Raw genomic sequence first — 21,789 nt, 5'->3', positions numbered from 1 at the left:
CATGTAAAAATAGCCTACATAAAGCCAACAAATAAAAACATTGCAGCCCGTAGGTAGAAAATATCCCGATTAAAAATAAATATCCTATAAATCACATTGGCTACACCTGGCCTGTCTGCAAGGAACTTGAAACATTGTATCAACTTATTAACTTGGTCAGCTGGAAGCTTGTTTTAGCAAACTTGCAACATTGTAGAAAATATTCTGGGCCCTCAGTTTCCCACACCAGTGAGCTCTGGACAGAGACACACAGATGTAGGCTATTTGCCCAAAGGATAAGAAGTAATCAGGTAGGCCTATTTTATGATGTTTCCACCTAACCAGAATCTGACATGTTTTTCATGCTTAGTGGTTATCGAAAGGGAGAGAGAGCTGGACAGATTCTTCAAATAGGCTACAATGAAGAACTATTCATTCTCAATGGATGTAAAAACAGACTTTGTTTCCTTGCTGTTTGAGGCAAAGAAAACATGACTTTGAGAAGCTCCACAGTGATGGTGAGTTAAGACAATCAGAAATAGTATCAGATCCCCAAATGGGCACATTTATAAGCCTACATTTGCATGCAGGCCAGGTAGAATAGTCAAACTTCTAAATGTGTAATCAGGTGCGTGTCCTTATTCAAGATGGTCTTTTTGTTTGGAGCGCTCCTGTCAATGAATAAATTGACAACTGGTATATGGAATGCAATACACCAAAACATTCTCCCCACAAGTGTAGCCTAAGTTGTGGGCTCTAACAACGTGTCCACTTCAACAATGACAACGGCAAGACTATAATAACAATAATAATAATTGAATGCATCAAGAGAAATTCCCGTAACCAAACAAACAAACATTGTAGATTAGAAATGACGGTAAATGTACTAGTGGTGATACTGTTGTACCTTCTCTGCGGCCTCCACACAGGATTAGTCCACTCAGACAGTCTCCTGTGCCATCATTTAAAATGTATTTACTATTGCTCGACAAAAAAAAAAAAACTATTATTGCCAGCCCAAGCAAAGACAAATAACAGGATACAGCTAACAGATCAACTCTAATAAAGCACTTCTCTTGTCATAGTTATTATACAGTTGTTAAAAGGCGGTCATGATATCAGGTGACTAAATAAAAGGTGTGTATGTACCAGACCGTGGGATAGGGGGAAGGCATATTTAAACAGGATGTCAAAGATGTCCCTTCTGCTGTGTCCCTCCTGCTTCAACGCAAACCTCAGGTTCCTCATGTCCTGTTGGGAGAGACATGCATTAACAACCGGGAAGACGGATGCACGTTGACACAGGACACACAAAATGCTGTCAGTACAAAATAAATAGTTGTAATCTTTTCCAATGTTCCAACATCTCAATTTCCTACACTCCTGTTTTTATACATAGTGGTTCAGTCCTAGTCTGGTTATCAGATCTAATTGGACTGAACCACTATGTACGTATATTCATAGGGGTGGTCAGGACCATGACGCAGTATCTGACCTTGCAGGTGATGTCCAGCCCGTATGAGTTCTCCCCCCGACTGGAGGCTCCGCCCATCTTCTCCACCCGGCCAATGGCGCCCAGTGGAACATCCAGAGTCACCGCCGGGTCCTGTGATATCACACAAAATACAGACATGTGATTGGTCCTGCTGGGAGTCCAGTGATATCACAACAGAGGTGGAAGATGGGTCCTGCAGTGGTTGAAATGACATATAAAGACATCGGTATCGTGAGGGCACAAACTGATCCAGGCTGTATCACATCAGGCCGTGATTGGGAGTCCCATTAGGCGGCGCACAATTGGCCCAGCTTCGTCCGGGTTTGGCCAGGGTAGGTCGTTATTGTAAATAAGAATTTGTTCTTAACTGACTTGTCTAGTTAAATAAAGGTTGAATTAAAAAATATATTGTGTAATGTGAAGTATACTCTTGAATACATTTTAGGTAGCTAATATTTCATCTGCAAGATTAAGCCACTTAATTAGCAAAGCATAGGTTTAAATGGAAAACAAGGGCCTAGTGCTTACGTCACTTCAGTTTTTATTTCACCCTCGTCTTACCAGCTACGTTGACTGACAACACGTTCTCATTTTACAGACAACCTGGGGAATAGTTACAGGGGAGAGGAGGGGGATGGATGAGCCAATTGTAAACTGGGGATGATTAGGTGGCAATGATGGTATGAGGGCCAGATTGGTTAATTTAGACAGGACACCAGGGTTAACACCCCTCTTACGATAAGTGCCATGGGACCTTTAGTGACCGTTTAACGTCCCATCTGAAAGACAACCCCCTACACAGGGCAATGTCCCCAATCACTGCCCTGGTGCATTGGGTTATTTTTTAAGACCAGAGAAAAGGGTGCCTCCTAGTGGCCCTCCAACACCTCTTCCAGCAGCATCTGGTCTCCCATCCAGGGACTGACCAGGACCAACCCTGCTTAGCTTCAGAGGCAAGCCAGTAGTGGGATGCAGGGTGGTATGCTGCTGGCTAAGCCACCAGAGTAGATGGTGTGTGTGTGTGTGTTAAAATTTGTGAGGTCAGCATATTGTTAACGTGTTGTCAGGTGTTGCATTACAGAGAGTGGAGTCTACATCCCAAATGGCTCCCTATTCACTACTTTTGACCAGAGCCCTGTGAGCCCTATGGACCCTGGTCAAAAGTAGCGTACTATCTAGGGACTAGGGAGCCATTTAGGACAGAGACTGGAATAAAGAGCCTTGCTTCTGCTGCTGTATCCCTGTAATAACGTACTCCATCACTGACACACACACAGTCAATAACACACACACACCTCTCAGCCTGACTGATGGTCTGATAAAGCAAACCTTGGGTCCTGCATTTCTGCTACATCTAAGATTATTTAACTATCCATCCTCTCTTCTCCTCCACAGCTATCCCCCCTCTTCTCCTCCACAGCTATCCCCCCTCCTCTTCTCCTCCACAACTATCCCCCCTACTCTTCTCCTCCACAACTATCCCCTCTTCTCCTCCACAACTATCCCCCCTTCTCCTCCACAACTATCCCCCCCTTCTCCTCCACAACTATCCCCCCCTTCTCCTCCACAACTATCCCCCCTTCTCCTCCACAACTATCCCCCCCTTCTCCTCCACAACTATCCCCCCCTTCTCCTCCACAACTATCCCCCTCTTCTCCTCCACAACTATCCCCCTCTTCTCCTCCACAACTATCCCCCTCTTCTCCTCCACAACTATCCCCCTCTTCTCCTCCACAACTATCCCCCTCTTCTCCTCCACAACTATCCCCCTCTTCTCCTCCACAACTATCCCCCTCTTCTCCTCCACAACTATCCCCCTCTTCTCCCCCACAACTATCCCCCTCCTCTCCCCCACAACTATCCCCCTCCACAACTAACCCTCTCCTCTCCTCCACAACTATCCCCCTCCTCTCCTCCACAACTATCCCCCTCCTCTCCTCCACAACTATCCCCCCCTTCTCCTCCACAACTATCCCCCCCTTCTCCTCCACAACTATCCCCCTCTTCTCCTCCACAACTATCCCCCTCTTCTCCTCCACAACTATCCCCCAACTATCCCCCTCCACTATCCCCCTCCACAACTATCCCCCTCCACTATCCCCCTCCACAACTATCCCCCTCTTCTCCTCCACAACTATCCCCCTCCTCTCCTCCACAACTATCCCCCTCTTCTCCTCCACAACTATCCCCCTCTTCTCCTCCACAACTATCCCCCTCTTCTCCTCCACAACTATCCCCCTCTTCTCCTCCACAACTATCCCCCTCTTCTCCTCCACAACCATCCCCCTCTTCTCCTCCACAACCATCCCCCTCTTCTCCTCCACAACCATCCCCCTCTTCTCCTCCACAACCATCCCCCTCTTCTCCTCCACAACCATCCCCCTCTTCTCCTCCACAACCATCCCCCTCTTCTCCTCCACAACCATCCCCCTCTTCTCCTCCACAACCATCCCCCTCTTCTCCTCCACAACCATCCCCCTCTTCTCCTCCACAACCATCCCCCTCTTCTCCTCCACAACCATCCCCCTCTTCTCCTCCACAACCATCCCCCTCTTCTCCTCCACAACCATCCCCCTCTTCTCCTCCACAACTATCCCCCTCTTCTCCTCCACAACTATCCCCCTCTTCTCCTCCACAACTATCCCCCTCTTCTCCTCCACAACTATCCCCCTCTTCTCCTCCACAACTATCCCCCTCTTCTCCTCCACAACTATCCCCCTCTTCTCCTCCACAACTATCCCCCTCTTCTCCTCCACAACTATCCCCCTCTTCTCCTCCACAACTATCCCCCTCTTCTCCTCCACAACTATCCCCCTCTTCTCCTCCACAACTATCCCCCTCTTCTCCTCCACAACTATCCCCCTCTTCTCCTCCACAACTATCCCCCTCTTCTCCTCCACAACTATCCCCCTCTTCTCCTCCACAACTATCCCCCTCTTCTCCTCCACAACTATCCCCCTCTTCTCCTCCACAACTATCCCCCTCTTCTCCTCCACAACTATCCCCCTCTTCTCCTCCACAACTATCCCCCTCTTCTCCTCCACAACTATCCCCCTCTTCTCCTCCACAACTATCCCCCTCTTCTCCTCCACAACTATCCCCCTCTTCTCCTCCACAACTATCCCCCTCTTCTCCTCCACAACTATCCCCCTCTTCTCCTCCACAACTATCCCCCTCTTCTCCTCCACAACTATCCCCCTCTTCTCCTCCACAACTATCCCCCTCTTCTCCTCCACAACTATCCCCCTCTTCTCCTCCACAACTATCCCCCTCTTCTCCTCCACAACTATCCCCCTCTTCTCCTCCACAACTATCCCTCTCTTCTCCTCCATAACTATCCCTGTCTTCTCTCTTTCTCCATCTCACCAACGCCCTCATACCGCTCCAATTGAATTGACTGTTCAAAATACTAGTGGTGCCAGGAGAGAAAGAGACAGATTAAAGAAAGAGATGAGATGAGAGAAAGGGATATGGGGGTCCCCTTCGTTTTTGTGTTGGAGATGAACGTCTGTTGTCTGAAGAGTGAATCTACAAGCGGATTAGACCTAGAGCAGGGTTTCCCTAAACTATTTCATAGTTTTCCATAAATGACTACTGCATTGGACCGGACACAGTTTGTGAGAGTATTCCTTAGGCCTACAGTGTGTGTGAAGATAATGTGTCTCGGGTATAAATGTTAAATGTTGAGTTAAGGGGAGTTTGTGTGGGCCTTCCGAGTGGCACAGCGGTCTAAGGCTCTGCATCGCAGTTGCCACTAGAGATCCTGGTTAGAGTCCAGGCTGTCGCAGCCGGCCCCGAACGGGCGACCCACAGGGCTGCGCACCATTGTCCCAGCATCGCCAGGGTTAGGGGAGGGTTTGGCCGGCAAGGATGTCCTTGTCCCATCAGGCTCTAACGACTCTTGTGGTGGGCCGGGCACATGCACGCTGACACGGTCACCAGGTGTACGGTGTTTCCTCTGACACATCGGTGTGGCAGGCTTCCGGGTTAAGCGGGAAGCAGTGCGGCTTGGTTGGGTCGTGTTTCGGAGGACGCACGGCTCTCGACCTTCGCCTCTCCCGAGTCCGTACGGGAGATGCAGCGATGAGACAAGACTAACTAGCAATTGGATTCCATGAAATGATGGAGAAAAAAGGGGAAGTAGTAAGATGCACAAGGCAGGTCTTTCTCCAGAATGCGCTCTCTCCCACCAATTTGTGCACATTCATTGTTTCATAACTTAATTGTGTGAATTGTTTGTCCTTTGATTGTTAGTGTCTATCAATTCCCATATCACCACTAGCACAGGTTAATGTTAATTCACATCATTTCTAATCTACAGTGTTTGTTTGGTTATGGTAATTTATGTTAACGCATTCAATATTTTATTAATATAGTAGATTACGGTTGTCATTGTCGGAGTTCAACCGATGCTACACTTGTGAGAAACAAGGTTTTGTTCATTCCATTTTACCAGTTGTCAATTTATTCATTGTCTTTTGTTTGGAGCGCTCCTGTCGATGTTGAGTAAGGACAGACACATGATTCCACATTGAAGTAGGCCTGAAGTAGTCTACCTGGCCTGTACGCAAAGGTATAGATGTGCACATACAGTTGGACTTAAAGCATCAGACAAGCTCAGCACATACAGTTGGGCTTAAAGCATCAGACAAGCTCAGCACATACAGTTGGGCTTAAAGCATCAGACAAGCTCAGCACATACAGTTGGGCTTAAAGCATCAGACAAGCTCAGCACATACAGTTGATTAGAACACATAGGGTGTGACAGTATTTGGAAAAATACACAGGGGAGGGCGACAGCCATATTGCTTTATTTAAGACTGTAACCATTATACCCACCAACACGTAACACTTGATTAAGCAAGTTGAGGTGGACCGTCTCTCTCCCTCGCAAGTGGTCCTCAGACATTGCTTCCTTTCTTCCTCTCCTCCATACCCCTCTTCCTCTCCTCCATACCCCTCTTCCTCTCCTCCATACCCCTCTTCCTCTCCTCCATACCCCTCTCCCTTTCTTCCTCTCCTCCATACCCCTATTCCTCTCCTCCATACCCCTCTTCCTCTCCTCCATACCCCTCTTCCTTTCTTTTCATCCCCTATTCCAACAACTGCCAACTCCTGTTCAGTACACATATAGTAGGGTGCTATAACAAGCTCAATGCAGATCAGTGATGTGTGGGTGTTGCCCATCTGTCATAGATGTTGGTCTACTTCATTAGGACTCCTTCAATCATACAAGACCACCATATACACTGTAATATAGTGTTTTAATGCCACATCCAGCTAGCCTTTACATCAAACAGGTCTTTGACACCAAGGAGCAAGCATGGCTCTATACTTCTAAAGCAGACATGTCATTTAGACTGACTGGGAATTCTGCTGACTTCAATCTGTCTGCCCCAACCACCGCCACAGATGTCTAGGAGTAGATCACCCCTCTAGAATGTGTGTGCGAGTGTGTGTGTCACTCACTGCGTCTGTACTCTTGAAGTAGAGTCTGTAGTTAGTGATGAAGACTTTGCCTTTCAGAGCTCCACTGAATGGACAGATATAGATGATGTCTTTGTCTGGAGAGAGAGAGAGAGAGAGCGCGAGTGAACGAGAGAGAGGGTGAACGAGAGAGAGGGTGAACGAGAGAGAGGGTGAACGAGAGCGAACAAGAGAGAAAGAGAGCGAGAGGGACGGGAAATGACCTACTAGATACACACCCATTTCCACCATCCACTCCCACTGAACAAGCCATGTTGACAATGACCCATATTGTAACCAAACATGAACCACAATACAACACTAACAGCAAGACAAAATCTGCACTAAACCTGTCTGTACTTTCCACAAAACTTCCTATCATTCTCCTACTCTCACATCTTTTCCTCTTAATTCTCCAAGCTATAGCTACCAGAAATGACTCCACACACACACACACACACAGAGAGAGAGACAGAGACAGAGACAGAGAGAGACAGAGAGACAGAGGAAGAGAGACAGAGAGAGAGAGGAAGAGAGAAAGAGAGAGAGAGGAAGAGAGAAAGAGAGAGGAAGCGAGAGAGAGACCGAGAGAGAGAGAGAGAGAGAGAGAGAGAGAGAGGAAGAGAGAGAGAGAGAGAGAGGAAGAGAGAAAGAGAGAAAGAGAGAGAGAGGAAGAGAGAGAGAGAGAGAGAGGAAGAGAGAAAGAGAGAGAGAGGAAGAGAGAAAGAGAGAGAGAGGAAGAGAGAAAGAGAGAGACCGAGAGCGAGAGAGAGAGAGACAGAGGAAGAGAGACAGAGAGAGAGAGGAAGAGAGGGAGAGAAGAGAGAGACAGAGGGAGAGAGAGAGGAAGAGAGAAAGAGAGAGAGGAAGAGAGGAAGCGAGAGAGAGACAGAGGAAGAGAGAGAGAGAGACAGAGGAAGAGAGAGAGAGAGAGAGAGAGAGACAGAGGAAGAGAGAGAGAGAGAGAGAGAGGAAGAGAGAAAGAGAGAGAGAGGAAGAGAGGAAGCGAGAGAGAGGAAGAGAGCGAGAGAGAGAGAGACCGAGAGCGAGAGAGAGAGAGACAGAGGAAGAGAGACAGAGAGAGAGAGGAAGAGAGACAGAGAGAGAGAGGAAGAGAGAAAGAGAGAGAGAGGAAGAGAGAAAGAGAGAGAGAGGAAGAGAGGAAGCGAGAGAGAGACCGAGAGCGAGAGAGAGAGAGACAGAGGAAGAGAGACAGAGAGAGAGAGGAAGAGAGAGAGAGAGAGAGAGAGGAAGAGAGAAAGAGAGAGAGAGGAAGAGAGGAAGCGAGAGAGAGACCGAGAGCGAGAGAGAGAGAGAGACAGAGGAAGAGAGACAGAGAGAGAGGAAGAGAGGGAGAGAAGAGAGAGACAGAGGAAGAGAGACAGAGAGAGAGAGGAAGAGAGAAAGAGAGAGAGAGAGGAAGAGAGAAAGAGAGAGAGAGAGGAAGAGAGAAAGAGAGAGAGGAAGAGAGGAAGCGAGAGAGAGACCGAGAGAGAGAGAGAGAGAGAGAGAGAGAGAGAGAGGAAGAGAGAGAGAGAGAGAGAGAGAGGAAGAGAGAAAGAGAGAGAGAGGAAGAGAGGAAGCGAGAGAGAGGCCGAGAGCGAGAGAGAGAGAGACAGAGGAAGAGAGGAAGCGAGAGAGAGGAAGAGAGGAAGAGAGAGAGAGACCGAGAGCGAGAGAGAGAGAGACAGAGGAAGAGAGGAAGCGAGAGAGAGGAAGAGAGGAAGAGAGAGAGAGACCGAGAGCGAGACAGAGGAAGAAAGAGAAAGAGAAAAAGAGAGCGCGCGAGAGACTACTAACAATTCAAGCCGACTTGGTTGGAGAGGTTCTATATTTAGTCTCTCCTGTGACAAAACCAACATGGTTTCTCTCGTTATATTTACTATCAACATACTAACAGAACACAGATCAGATTCAAATGTAAAAAAAAAAACAGAAGTGAAACCAAGTCAATCTAAGATCTCTCCAACAGAGTTAAAAACAGTTCCCATTAGAAAGGGCCTCGAGTCTGGAGGAAGGCTATCAGACCGGACGTATACAAATATTTCTCTGTACCTTACTAATAGAATAGGAAGCCGAGAACAGTCTCCCAATGTCCAACAGTCTTAGAATAAGTATCCATTGTGGATAGACCATGTACCCCCAAGGGTACTAGTGCCCCAAGATGAAAACAACAAAAATCACTGGTTTAGAAGAACACACACCTATGATCCTCTCCTCTCCGGGCAGTAAGCTGCAGTCTGCCAGTGGCTCCATTTTCAGACTCTCTCTGGACGCCTGCAGAGCAACAGGGGGGTATTAATATGACAGAAAGACACAGACAGAGCCAGGTATGACACGACTGTAGACGTGTACACAATTACTGTTATTCCTTTGCACTTTCCTTTGGGAAAAAAAGTCAATATTACAAGCACTTGTAATCAAATGTTGGCCCCCCCAAAACATTTTGGGGGGGGACTGAGCAAATGTTTAGGTCGTGAGTGGAAACTTGAAGCTTGTGAGAATTTTGTGCAACTTCCAGCACAGTTTACAGTGAAAACATTACAGTTTTAGACGGTAGCCAATAGGATATTGTGGCTATTGGAGCATAATGTAGGTCTACCAACAATACCAATGGAGTAAATCCCAGAACATTTCCACATGGAAATAGCTTTCGGTGTCTATGATATAGACTACAGTGGTCTATATGTGGTGTTCAGTGCAGGACTAAAGATTTGACATTACTAAGTGTTGTTGACTTGGGTCTGTAACACCATGGACCAAATAGGGGACTGTCAATTGCATTGTATGATTGTATTTGTCTGCATGTATTTGCACACACTGTATAGAGATTTTTCTATTGTGTTATTGACTGTGCATTTGTTTACTCCATGTGTAACTCTGTTGTTGTCTGTGTCACACTGCTTTGCGTTGTTGTAAATGAGAACTTGTTCTCAACTGACCCACCTGGTTAAATAAAAAGGTTAAATAATAAATGATGCCAGAAAACACTTGATAAAATACCATGTATTAGTATTACCATACAGAGAATTAGACACTGTAGGCTACCCCTCTGACTACTGGCTTATTTACATATTCAAGCCTCAAAATACAACACTGCCCCGTTAATTAAGGCATAAGCTTTTTTTTACCTGACTGGCTTTTTAAAAGACAGCTGGAAATGTAGCCTACTCGTTGTGTGCTCTTGTAGGAAGCAGTAACTTCCCAGACCTGGGCTAATAACTCGCCAACATGTACCTGCATGTACCTGTACACCTGCTGTACATGTACCTGCTCTCTGATCTGAAAAGCACCTTCACTCCCAGGTGATTGAAAGACAGCTCATGGTGGTGCTCTGCCTACGACTCAAATCTTGCAAAGTTACATTTGTTTTGGTTTGTTGCATTGAAAAAGGGTTGATAAATGTTTTTTTATGTGATCGAATCAACATTATCTAGTTAGCGAGAACTCGGTGACATTCAATGGCTTGTGTCTCTGCGAGGCATTTCTTCTGTGTCCTGCCTAAGAGGGAACATCGCTTGTAATTACACCATGTAATCCACACAACATTAAGGACACCTGCTCTTCCCATGAAGTAGCTTTCACCTGGTCAGTCTATGATCCCTTATTGATGTCACTTGTTAAATCCACTTCAAAAGCCAAAAGCAGCGTAGATGAAGGGGAGGAGACCGGTTAAAGAAGGATTTTTAAGCTTTGAGACAATTGGAGACACGGATTGTCTATGTGTTAAGTGCATTTGAACGGGATATGGTAGTAGGTGCCAGGCGCACCGGTTTGGGTCAAGAACTGCAAAGCTGCTGGGATTATAGCGCTCAACAGTTTCCCGTGCACATCAAGAATGGTTCACCACCCAAAGGACATCCAGCCAACTTGACACAACTGTGGGAAGCATTGGCGTCATTGCAACACGTTCTTAGTGGTTTTGTACTCAGTGTATTTCTCTGGAGATAATGAGGGGTGTCAGACACCAGTAGAACTGGTCTGTTCACTACAACAGAGATGTATCCTATATATATTTAGCACCAGTCAAAAGGTTTAGAACAACAACTCATTCAAGTGTTACTTATTTTTACTATTTGCTACATTGTAGAATTAAAGTGAAGACATCAAAACTCTGAAATAGCACATATGGAATCATGTAGTAACCAACAAAAAAAAGTATAAATGAAAATGTATTTTTTATTTGAGTTTCTTCAAAATAGACACCCTTTGCCTTGACAGCTTTGCAGACTCCTGGCATTCTCTCAAACAGCTTCATGAGGTAGTCACCTGGAATGCATTTCAATTAACAGGTGTGTCTTGTTAAAAAGTTAACTTGTGGACTTTTTTCTCCCTTCTTAATGCATTTCAGTCAATCAGTTGTGTTGTGACAAGGTAGGGGTGGTATGCTGCAAAGTTCAGTAGCATTAACTGCACTTCAGATTGCAGCCCAAATAAATGCTTCAGAGTTTTAGTAAGACACCAACTGCTCAGAGACTGCTTTAAAATCAGGCCTTCATGGTCAAATTGCTCCAACAAACCACTTCTAAAAAGACACCAATAAGAAGATATTTGCTCGGGCCAAGGAATGAGCAATAGATCTTTGGAAATCTGTTCTTTTGTCTGAGGAGTCCACATTTGCGTTTTTTGGTTCCAACCGCAGTCTCTTTGTGAGATGCCGAGTAGGTGAACGGATGATCTCCGCATGTTTGGTTCCCACCGTGAAGCATGGAGGTGGTGTGATGGTGCTTTTCTGGTAACACTGATTTATTTAGAATTCAAGGCACACTTAACCAGCATGGCTCCCACAGCATTCTGCAGCGGTACGGCATCCCATCTGGTTTACACTTAGTGGGACTATCATTTGTTTTTCAACAGGACAATGACCCAACACACCCCCATGCTGTGTAAGGGCTATTTGACCAAGGAGGAGAGTGATTGAATGCTGCAACAGATCACCCAAACTCAACCCAATTAAGATGGTTTGGGATGAGTCGGCTGCTTTTCCTTCACTCTGCGGTCCAACAAGTGCTCAGCATTGTGGGAAGTCCTTCAAGACTGTTGTAAAAGCATTCCAGATGAAGCTGGCTGAGAGAATGCCAAGAGTGCGCAAAGCCTCGTCTGTGTGTTTGACCAAAACTCTCTCCCCTTCAGCGCAATGGAGTGCACAGGTATTACGGACACTGTCCTTTCAGCACGACCAGCCTATCACCTTTGATGTGATGCTGTTGTTGTTGCTATTGGCGACAGTGTGATCGGACTACCACAGGGTGAGTAAATAGCATGTTTTTTTGTTTTTCTGGGCACATTTTATGCTGTGTCACGCGTAGGTTCCATTTGTGTGTGCGGCAGCCCGAAGCACGACCAGGCCCGTTTCATATGTTCATAACGTCCTTAATCATCGCTCCTCCGGCACTTGAACGGTCCAACTACAGAACGTATAACCCTCCCCCAACCCTAACCATTAGTGGGGGTAACTAACCCTCCCACCCAACCCTAACCATTAGTGGGGGTAACTAACCCTCCCACCCAACCCTAACCATTAGTGGGGGTAACTAACCCTCCCACCCAACCCTAACCATTAGTGGGGGTAACTAACCCTCTCACCCAACCTTAACCATTAGTGGGGGTAACTAACCCTCCCCCAACCCTAACCATTAGTGGGGGTAACTAACCCTCCCACCCTAACCATTAGTGGGGGTAACTAACCCTCCCACCCAACCCTAACCATTAGTGGGGTCCCACCCAACCCTAACCATTAGTGGGGGTAACTAACCCTCCCACCCAACCCTAACCATTAGTGGGGTCCCACCCAACCCTAACCATTAGTGGGGGTAACTAACCCTCCCACCCAACCCTAACCATTAGTGGGGGTAACTAACCCTCCCACCCAACCCTAACCATTAGTGGGGGTAACTAACCCTCCCACCCAACCCTAACCATTAGTGGGGGTAACTAACCCTCCCACCCAACCCTAACCATTAGTGGGGGTAACTAACCCTCCCACCCAACCCTAACCATTAGTGGGGGTAACTAACCCTCCCACCCAACCCTAACCATTAGTGGGGGTAACTAACCCTCCCACCCAACCCTAACCATTAGTGGGGGTAACTAACCCTCCCACCCAACCCTAACCATTAGTGGGGGTAACTAACCCTCCCCCAACCCTAACCATTAGTGGGGGTAACTAACCCTCCCACCCAACCCTAACCATTAGTGGGGGTAACTAACCCTCCCACCCAACCCTAACCATTAGTTAGTAACTACAAACTGACCTTAGCGTCCAGTGGTAATACTGTGCCCATGTGTGTGCACATGCAGAACTCCTGCTACCAATCCCTCTGTCAGTCTGACCACACAACACCTCTCTGTTACCCTACTGAGAGAACTAGCTGCCAATCCGGCCACACTGTTTGTGTACGAGAGACATATAATAGTGCAGAGAGACTTGGCCTACCCAGGGCTCAACAAAGCCACACTTGTGTCCATATTACTGTACCTAGCAGTCATTTGTTTTGCATGGAAAACTCTCAACAGTCAACGCTACGAGAGCACTGTTTTTATTGGCTACCACTCTGGGACTTCCTGATTGGAAAGCCAATAAGAATGACTAATCTGAGTGTGAAAGAGGGTCTCTGTACTGAGCGTAACTAACCTAGATGGCCTAGGTGTTCTAACCTCTCCTGAGTAGGAGAATCAGGTGAGATAGTTCAGGGATACTCAACTAATCTAATCTGGGGGTCTCCGAGGAGAGGTTTGAAAACCACTGGCCTAACATTTTCCAACTGACATACATGATGCTAGTGCTCCAGCAGCAGGCATTTGCCTTGATGATGCTGGTTGTCAGGGCAACACAGACAGAGTTCCTACATGGGATCTTTCAGCGGTGCAGGACAGCACTACGGAGGTCAGAGGAAAAAAATAATAATAAACAGATTCATGACGGAAGAGGCTAACCAGGCGCAGGTGCATAGTTTATTAACAAGTGCATAGTTTATTAAAAAGGTGCACGGTTTATTAATGAATAAGAACACTAACCTAACTAGCTATTTCATAGGCACCTATCCATACTGGGACTAGATTGGTTAAACACAGCTTGTACCGAGTGTAGTCCATTTAGGTTAGGGGAAGAAGAGTGTGTGTGTGTTGTGTTTTTAGGCCTTAAGGGACATTCACTGAACACAACTCTGAATATGGATTTGTGAGTCCGGCTCTTGACAAACACACACTCCCTATATCAGTCCCCCAGCATCAGGTCTGGAGCATGAATTCACGAGCTCTGCTGGTTGGCTACTGTGTAGCAACGTAGCGCTGCCAAAAGCCCTTTAATGTGTAGGTATCATCTTTAGTGCCGAGCCTAACCGCTGAGACAGTAGCAGAACATTAAATAATACAGTTGAAGTCAGAAGTTTACACACACTTAGGTTGGAGTCATTAAAACTAGTTTACACACACTTAGGTTGGAGTCATTAAAACTAGTTTACACACACTTAGGTTGGAGTCATTAAAACGAGTTTACACACACTTAGGTTGGAGTCATTAAAACTAGTTTACACACACTTAGGTTGGAGTCATTAAAACTAGTTTACACACACTTAGGTTGGAGTCATTAAAACTAGTTTACATACACTTAGGTTGGAGTCATTAAAACTAGTTTACATACACTTAGGTTGGAGTCATTAAAACTAGTTTACATACACTTAGGTTGGAGTCATTAAAACTAGTTTACATACACTTAGGTTGGAGTCATTAAAACTAGTTTACACACACTTAGGTTGGAGTCATTAAAACTAGTTTACATACACTTAGGTTGGAGTCATTAAAACTAGTTTACATACACTTAGGTTGGAGTCATTAAAACTAGTTTACATACACCTAGGTTGGAGTCATTAAAACTAGTTTACATACACTTAGGTTGGAGTCATTAAAACTAGTTTACACACACTTAGGTTGGAGTCATTAAAACTAGTTTACATACACTTAGGTTGGAGTCATTAAAACTAGTTTACATACACCTAGGTTGGAGTCATTAAAACTAGTTTACATACACTTAGGTTGGAGTCATTAAAACTAGTTTACACACACTTAGGTTGGAGTCATTAAAACTAGTTTACATACACTTAGGTTGGAGTCATTAAAACTAGTTTACACACACTTAGATTGGAGTCATTAAAACTAGTTTACACACACTTAGATTCGAGTCATTAAAACTAGTTTACATACACTTAGGTTGGAGTCATTAAAACTAGTTTACATACACTTAGGTTGGAGTCATTAAAACTAGTTTACACACACTTAGGTTGGAGTCATTAAAACTAGTTTACACACACTTAGGTTGGAGTCATTAAAACTAGTTTACACACACTTAGGTTGGAGTCATTAAAACTAGTTTACACACACTTAGATTCGAGTCATTAAAACTAGTTTACATACACTTAGGTTGGAGTCATTAAAACTAGTTTACATACACTTAGGTTGGAGTCATTAAAACTAGTTTACATACACTTAGGTTGGAGTCATTAAAACTAGTTTACATACACTTAGGTTGGAGTCATTAAAACTAGTTTACATACACTTAGGTTCGAGTCATTAAAACTAGTTTACACACACTTAGATTCGAGTCATTAAAACTAGTTTACACACACTTAGATTCGAGTCATTAAAACTAGTTTACATACACTTAGGTTGGAGTCATTAAAACTAGTTTACATACACTTAGGTTCGAGTCATTAAAACTAGTTTACACACACTTAGATTCGAGTCATTAAAACTAGTTTACACACACTTAGGTTGGAGTCATTAAAACTAGTTTACATACACTTAGGTTCGAGTCATTAAAACTAGTTTACACACACTTAGGTTGGAGTCATTAAAACTAGTTTACATACACTTAGGTTGGAGCCATTAAAACTAGTTTACACACACTTAGGTTGGAGTCATTAAAACTAGTTTACATACACTTAGGTTGGAGTCATTAAAACTAGTTTACATACACTTAGGTTGGAGTCATTAAAACTAGTTTACACACACTTAGGCTGGAGTCATTAAAACTCATTTTTCAACCACTACACAAATTTCTTGTTAACAAACTATAGTTTTAGCAAGTCGGTTAGGACATCTACTTCGTGCACGACACAAATAATTTCCCAACAATTGTTTACAGACAGATTATTTCACTGTATCACAATTCCAAGGGGTCAAAAAGTGTACATACACTAAGTTGACTGTGCATTTAAACAGCTTGGAAAATTCCAGAAAATTATGTCATGGCTTTAGAAGCTTCTGATAGGCTAATTGACATCATTTGAGTCAATTGAAGGTGTACCTGTGGATGTATTTAAAGGCCTACCTTCAAACTCAGTGACTCTTTGCTTGACATCATGGGAAAAATCCAAATAAATCAGCCAAGAAATCCCAGAAAAAAAATTGTAGACCTCCACAAGTCTGGTTCATCCTTGGGAGCAATTTCCAAATGCCTGAAGGCACTACGTTCATCTGTACAAGAAATAGTAGGCAAGTATAAACACCATGGGACCACACAGCCGTCATACCGCTCAGGAAGGAGACGCATTCTTTGGTGCGAAATGTGCAAATCAATCCCAGAACAGCAGCAAAGGACCTTGTGAAGATGCTGGGGGAAACAGGTACAAAAGTATCTATATCCACAGTAAAACGAGTCCTATAAATCAACATAACCTGAAAGGCCGCTCAGCAAGGAAGAAGCAACTGCCTCATAACCGCCATAAAAAAGCCAGATTACAGTTTGCAACTGCACATGCTGACAAAGACCATAGAAATGCCCTCTGGTCTGATGAAGCAAAAATAGAACTGTTTGGCCATAATGACCATCGTTGTGTTTGGAGGAAAAAGGGTGAGGCTTGCAAGCCGAAAAACATCATCCCAACCATGAAGCACGGGGGTGGCAGCATCATGTTGTGGAGGTGCCTTGCTTGCAGGAGGGACTGGTGCACTTCACAAAATAGATGGCATCATGAGGTAGGAAAATGATGTGTATATATTGAAGCAACTTCTCAAGACATCAGTCAGGAAGTTAAAGCTTGGTCGCAAATGGGTCTTCCAAATGGACAATGACCCCAAGCATACTTCCAAAGTTGTGGATAACAAAAGTCAAGGTATTGGAGTGGCTATCACAAAGCCATGACCTAAATCCCATAGAGAATTTGTGGGCAGAACTGAAAAAGTGTGTGCAAGCAAGGAGGCCTACAAACCTGACTCAGTTACACCAGCTCTGTCAGGAGGAGTGGGCCAAAATTCCACAACTTATTGTGGGAAGCTTGTGGAAGGCTACCCGAAACGTTTGACCAAAGTTAAACAATTTAAAGGCAATGCTACCAAATATTAACTGAGTGTATGTAAACTTCAGACCCACTGAGAATGTGATGAAAGAAATAAAAACAAATAAATCACTCTACTATTATTCTGACATTTCACATTCTTAAAAGGTGATCCTAACTGACCTAAAACAGGGAATTTTTACTATGATTAAATGTCAGGAATTGTGAAAATCTGAGTTTAAATGTATTTGGCTGAGGTGTATGTAAACTTCAGACTACAACTGTACATGCTGCCATCCACACAAAAAAAAAACTGAAAACACAGAGAGACCAGAGAGAGAGTTAGAGGACTATACAGAGAACTAAAAATTAGAGAGAAGGGAAAGAGAGCGAGTGAGAACGAGAGAGAAACCGACACTGAACACACTTACATTGTGACTGGAGCTGTTCTCCAGGGGATTATTAGAGGAGCTGTAGACTGGTATTGAAGCAGAGGCCATGACTCTACAGAGGAGTACTTCTTCCACTGACTGACTCTACAGGAGGAGAGGGGGATGAGATAGGGGGGAGTGGTGAGGGAGAAAAGGAGGATAGAGCGAGAGATGGAGAAGGAGAGAGGAGGGAGAGAGGTGAGAACAAAAGTAAGATTTTAATATTGATGAATGAGGTCATTGGGACCGTTGCCACCCTTGGTTAGTTAGCCCAAAAAGAAGAACCACATTGTCATTCCCTTCTGAAGACAGTCACAGAGGTAGGTCTTTCACAGACTAATATCTGCCCTGTCAGTGTCCCACCACTGCCTACAGTGAAAGTACAGTACTTGGCTCATCAGAGAGACAGTGGTTACGACCAACTGCTATAGCTTATTCAAGAAGAGAGAGAGACGTCAACAAAATGTGGCACGCTCTTCCTTTCTCTCCTCTTTCCAACAGCAGCGATGATGATGCAATGAAAAGGAAAGCACCTGTGTCTGAGCCATCACAATGAGATATGGAAAGGGAAAGTGTGTGTATACCAGTGAGTGCCAACAGCAGTGGAAGCTTGAGTGTTTTACAAATGTCTCGTGAATTAGCCTACATTGATTTACTATCACACACACAGCTAACACTCATCTCAAGGAGTTACAGTAAGAAGTAGAGACCACTTCAATTATATTTAGTATCACATGGTTTCATATTGCTGAACGAAGCTAACAGACCATGTCAGAGAAAAGGGTAAATCCGAGATTTTAAAAAACAAAAACAATGGACCCGCCTCTTGTTTTGATAAACAGCGGAGGGGTGGGAAAGGAGAAAGGTAGGCAGAACTACTATCAAATTCACAGAGCTATGAATGCAAGGACAGACGATCCAAATCAAATCTAATACCAACAACACAGTTAAGAAAATATTTACTAAATAAAACAATTATAATAAAGTAACAAAATAACAATAACGTGGCTATATACAGGGGGGTACCGAGTCAATGTGGAGGCTATATACAGGGGGTATGGAGGCTATATACAGGGGGTACCACTACAGAGTCAATGTGGAGGCTATATACAGGGGGTACCGAGTCAATGTGGAGGCTATATACAGGGGGTATGGAGGCTATATACAGGGGGTACCACTACAGAGTCAATGTGGTGGCTATATACAGGGGGTACCGGGTCAATGTGGAGGCTATATACAGGGGGTACCGGGTCAATGTGGAGGCTATATACAGGGGGTACCGGTACTGAGTCAATGTGGAGGCTATATACAGGGGGTACCGGTACTGAGTCAATGTGGAGGCTATATACAGAGGGTACCGAGTCAATGTGGAGGCTATATACAGGGGGTACCGGTACTGAGTCAATGTGGAGGCTATATACAGGGGGTACCGGTACTGAGTCAATGTGGAGGCTATATACAGAGGGTACCGGGTCAATGTGGAGGCTATATACAGGGGGTACCGGGTCAATGTGGAGGCTATATACAGGGGGTACCGGGTCAATGTGGAGGCTATATACAGGGGGTACCGGGTCAATGTGGAGGCTATATACAGGGGGTACCGGGTCAATGTGGAGGCTATATACAGGGGGTACCGGGTCAATGTGGAGGCTATATACAGGGGGTACTGCGGAAGTACAGGTTAATTGAGGTCATTTGTTGGTAGGGGTAAAGTGACTATGCATAAATAATAAACAGCGTGTAGCAGCAGTGTAAAAAAAAAAACACAAACCAACCAAGCTGCACCGCTTCTTGACACAATGCCCACTCAACCCGGAAGCCAGCAGCACCACTACAGGAGTCGCTAGTGCCCAATGGGACCAGGACATCCCTGCCGGCCAAACGCTCCCCTAACCCGGATGACGCTGGGCCAATTGTGCGTCGCCCCAGGGGGTCTCCCAGTCCCGGTCGGCTGCGACACAGCCTGGACTCTAACCAGGATCTCTAGTGGCACAGTTTAGACCACTGCGCCACTCAGGAGGCCCTGACTGGAGTCTGACCATTTTTGGGGCCTTCCTCTGACACCACCTTGTATATAGGTCCTAGATGGCAGACAGCTTGGTCCCGTGGGAACAAAACTATAATTTAAACCACTTTTTTAAACTAGTGTTTGTTTACTATACTATTATTTAGATCAATGGAGTAAAACAAGATTATATTTGGGCTTCTGCTGGGGGCAAGTCAGCTCAGTTGGCTCATGAGGCATTGGTAGGTTCTATTTTTCATTGGCTAGGCTTAAGTTACATATCATCGATTCAAAAACTCCGAACATGGACTGCCCCTTTAAATGCTGAAGGTACAAGTCAGGCCATTAATCATTTCACTGGAAAGCGTTGACCTCTATATCTGTTACAGCAACATCGGCTCAGAGAGAAAGAAGCACTACACTGCGTCGAGACGAGGAGCTAGGCATATGGCTATTTATAATGTCTGACACACACACACACACACACACACTTGACAGTTACTGTGGTTTGGTAAGTGAAGTGGAGGGTGGGAGGTGGAGGGAAAGGGCACGAGGGGGCTGCCCTGGCTGTCACGATTAGCAAGCCCTGATCATACGTCACTGACAGACTACTCTTATGTATTCAATCCATCACATACACACACCTCCACGGGGAGAGAATAGGGCCAAATCAAAACCATTCTTCTTAATGTGATCATACTGTAGGTCGATGCTGATTACCTAAATGGACGTCCTCTTTCGAATTAATGCAAAATTAAAAACTATTTTGATACATTTATGTGGTAATGAATATCCACACGAATTCTGTAATGACTCTATAAAATGTTTATTTTCAAGCTTTGTGTGAATATTAAAAAAGTCATCATAAGGATAACTTATGGATAAAGGCTAGCCTATATTTTCATGGATAATGCTGTCAGTGAATATGATAGGCCATACACATAAACACCAGTGATACACTGTGCACTACATGACCAAAAGGTGTGTGGACGCCTGCTCCTTGAACATCTCATTCCAAAATCATGGCCATTAATATGGAGTTGGTCCCCCCTTTGCTGCTATAACAGCCTCCACTATTCTGGGAAGGCTTTCCACGGCTAGATGATCGAGCATTTCTGCGGGGACTTGCTTCCATTCAGCCACAAGAGCATTAATGAGGTTGGGCACTGATGTTGGGCGATTAGGCCTGGCTCGTAGTCAGCGTTCCAATTAACCCCATTGAACACCTTTGGGAATGAGGTTAGGGCTCTGTGCAGGCCAGTCAAGTTCTTCAACACCGATCTCGACAAAACCATTTCTGTATGGACTTCGCCACAAATTGAACAATGAGATAGATATTTCACCAGATGTATCCGCTTGGCTTTTCCATTCACAACCAAATATGGTATTGCGAGGATTCCATTCACAACCAAATATGGTATTGAGAGGAAGCCCAGTGGCCGGCAGTGGGAAAAGATGGATTTTGGCCGACATTCTGCAAACGTCCACAACATTAGATCTCAATACAGTTATGTTTCATAACTAGAATCTGTTATGAACAGATTAGACTACGTATTGTAGACTAACTTTTGTCAAAGTTAAAAAAAAATGTTTTTATCACATTGTTTAGGAGTGCAAAGGCAAAGTGAGTTATTGCACATGCGCATTTCACAGAGTAGGCGGTCCTTAAAGGAAATATGCAGATGTATGCTAGAACGGGCTAATAGGATCTCGCTAGCTGAGGCTTGGCTCAGCCCACCTCCTTGCTTGTTCTGCCCACTAGGACTCATTTGTTCCCATTCGAAACAGGCTGTGGTCTGTTTTGGTTTAGTTATAAAAATATTTGATCTGGCTTTTTGCACGAGGGCATCGTCATGCTGAAACAGGAAAGGGCCTTCCCCAAACGGTTGCTACAAAAATGGAAGCACAGAATCGTCTAGAATGTCAATGTATGCTGTAGCGTTAAGCATTTCCCTTCACTGCAACTAATGGGCCTAGCCCGAACCATGAAAAACAGCCCCAGATAACTACTACTCCACCAAACTTTACAGTTGACACTATACATTGGGGCAGATAGCGTTTTCCTGGCATCCACCAAACCCAAATTTGTCCGTCGTACTGCCATATGGTGAAGCGTGATTCATCACTCCAGAGAACGTT

The 21,789-nt window shown here is 44.9% G+C and overlaps 1 protein-coding gene across 4 annotated transcripts in view; it reads right to left on the bottom strand.

Annotated features, from left to right (window-relative positions):
• The window catches only part of LOC110531442 (myotubularin), a 56,379-nt gene that overhangs the window by 21,821 nt on the left and 12,769 nt on the right, over nucleotides 1–21,789 (bottom strand). The window contains exons 2-6 of one of the 4 annotated variants that reach the window (XM_036987307.2): nucleotides 17,646–17,750; nucleotides 9,145–9,217; nucleotides 6,944–7,038; nucleotides 1,475–1,585; nucleotides 1,129–1,230 (exon numbers count right to left, since the gene is read on the bottom strand). In XM_036987307.2, coding sequence (XP_036843202.1) covers nucleotides 1,129–1,230; nucleotides 1,475–1,585; nucleotides 6,944–7,038; nucleotides 9,145–9,217; nucleotides 17,646–17,714 — 450 coding nt within the window. In that variant the 5' untranslated portion in view covers nucleotides 17,715–17,750. The remainder of the gene's footprint in view (nucleotides 1–1,128; nucleotides 1,231–1,474; nucleotides 1,586–6,943; nucleotides 7,039–9,144; nucleotides 9,218–17,645; nucleotides 17,751–21,789) is intronic. The other 3 variants (XM_090183511.1, XM_036987309.2, XM_090183510.1) reach the window with 3 other exon arrangements.

Source organism: Oncorhynchus mykiss, chromosome 9, assembly GCF_057628025.1.
Source record: "Oncorhynchus mykiss isolate SJ-2025 chromosome 9, ASM5762802v1, whole genome shotgun sequence".
Classification (NCBI taxonomy): domain Eukaryota; kingdom Metazoa; phylum Chordata; class Actinopteri; order Salmoniformes; family Salmonidae; genus Oncorhynchus; species Oncorhynchus mykiss.
This window is presented reverse-complemented; position numbering and strand designations above follow the sequence as displayed.